General features: G+C 56.2%; 1 protein-coding gene across 1 annotated transcript in view; it reads left to right on the plus strand.

Moving 5' to 3' along the window:
* The first annotated feature begins 343 nt into the window (after window positions 1–343).
* The window catches only part of LOC117796493 (gamma-crystallin F), a 2,054-nt gene continuing 976 nt past the window's right edge, over window positions 344–1,421 (plus strand). Inside the window, exons 1-2 of the mRNA XM_034644512.1 lie at window positions 344–352; window positions 443–685. Coding sequence (XP_034500403.1) covers window positions 344–352; window positions 443–685 — 252 coding nt within the window. The remainder of the gene's footprint in view (window positions 353–442; window positions 686–1,421) is intronic.

The raw sequence follows: 1,421 nt of genomic DNA on the forward strand, positions 1-1,421 counted from the left end.
CTTGAAATTTTAAAAGATAACTAAAATATTTCATTGCAATTATTAACTCGGTGAAGGGCTTTTGCTCAGTTCCAAATTCCTAACTAGGCTTCATTTAAAGGCCCCAGAGGCACCAAGTGACAGTTTTAACCCGGGTCATCAATTCGAAAGCACTGGAGAGTCTAAGAGAGCACATACAATAAGTCCCCCACCCCACCCCCGCAGTCATTATGTAGAAAAGCAAGAGAGAAAATCCCCTCCTCACCCCGCGGGCCCCTTTTGTGTTGTTCCTGCCAACGCAGCAGGCCTCCTGCTATATAGACGCGCGCGCTGGAGGCCCATCACTGACCTCCATCCACCAGCCATGGGGAAGGTGAGCCCAGCGCGGCCCCAGGCCCGGAGGGACCCCCGCACGCTGGGCCGGGGGCCAGGCCTCTGAGCCTCTCCCTCCCTTGCCTTGCAGATCACCTTCTACGAGGACCGGGGCTTCCAGGGCCGCCACTACGAGTGCAGCGGCGACCACCCGAACCTGCAGCCCTACTTCAGCCGCTGCAACTCCATCCGCGTGGACAGCGGCTGCTGGATGCTGTATGAGCAGCCCAACTACGCGGGCTGCCAGTACTTCCTGCGGCGCGGGGACTACCCCGACTACCAGCAGTGGCTGGGCCTCAGCGACTCGGTCCGCTCCTGCCGCCTCATCCCGCACGTGAGTCCCGCGCCCCCGGGCCCACGGGGCCCTCCCGCCACGTCGGCCTCCAGATGGGGCGCGCAGAGCGCAGATGGCAGCCCCGTGCAGCTGGCTCTGTGTTCTCCTCTCCTTGCGCATATCTCTAAGGTTATCCTCCACGGAAAATGTGGTGCAGTGCTTTTAATTTAAAGGTTTATTGTGCTTCGCTAAAATTAAACTCCCGCTACAGGGAAAAAGCAGTGCAGTAGCTCGAAGTGTCCGTGCGACAGGTGATGAGTGAGCAGCGGGTTGATACCGGTTCATCAGGGCCTGGGCTAGTTCCTCCCGCCACTTCTCTCGATCTCTCCATCTGTAAACTGGGGCCAATAAAAGTAGCTAATTCGTAGGGTTGGAATAAGGATGAAAGGAGAGTACCTAGCACATGGCGAGCCACCCCTTCCCCTAAATATGAACGATTCTTATTAAGAACATCAAGTCCCGCTTTTTGTTCAGTCAAAACAGGTAACCGACGATGGGATTCCGGCAGCTCCTGCAAAACGCACTGTTCCCCAAATCAAGCCCAGCAGCCTGAAATCCCACCGCTGGGGATTCTCTCATCTGACTCTGACACAGTCCTGTGGAAAATGTACCACTTTTGCAAAGTGTGAAACCCCCTCCGGGGGTGTAATGCCTTGATGGACCCTGACGGGCAGGAGGAGCCTGAAAATCCGGGCTTCTCCTTTCGCGTGCAGACTTTCCTAATTACAGACTGAGC

The sequence above is a fragment of the Ailuropoda melanoleuca genome, chromosome 2 (genome assembly GCF_002007445.2).
Source record: "Ailuropoda melanoleuca isolate Jingjing chromosome 2, ASM200744v2, whole genome shotgun sequence".
NCBI classification, from domain to species: domain Eukaryota; kingdom Metazoa; phylum Chordata; class Mammalia; order Carnivora; family Ursidae; genus Ailuropoda; species Ailuropoda melanoleuca.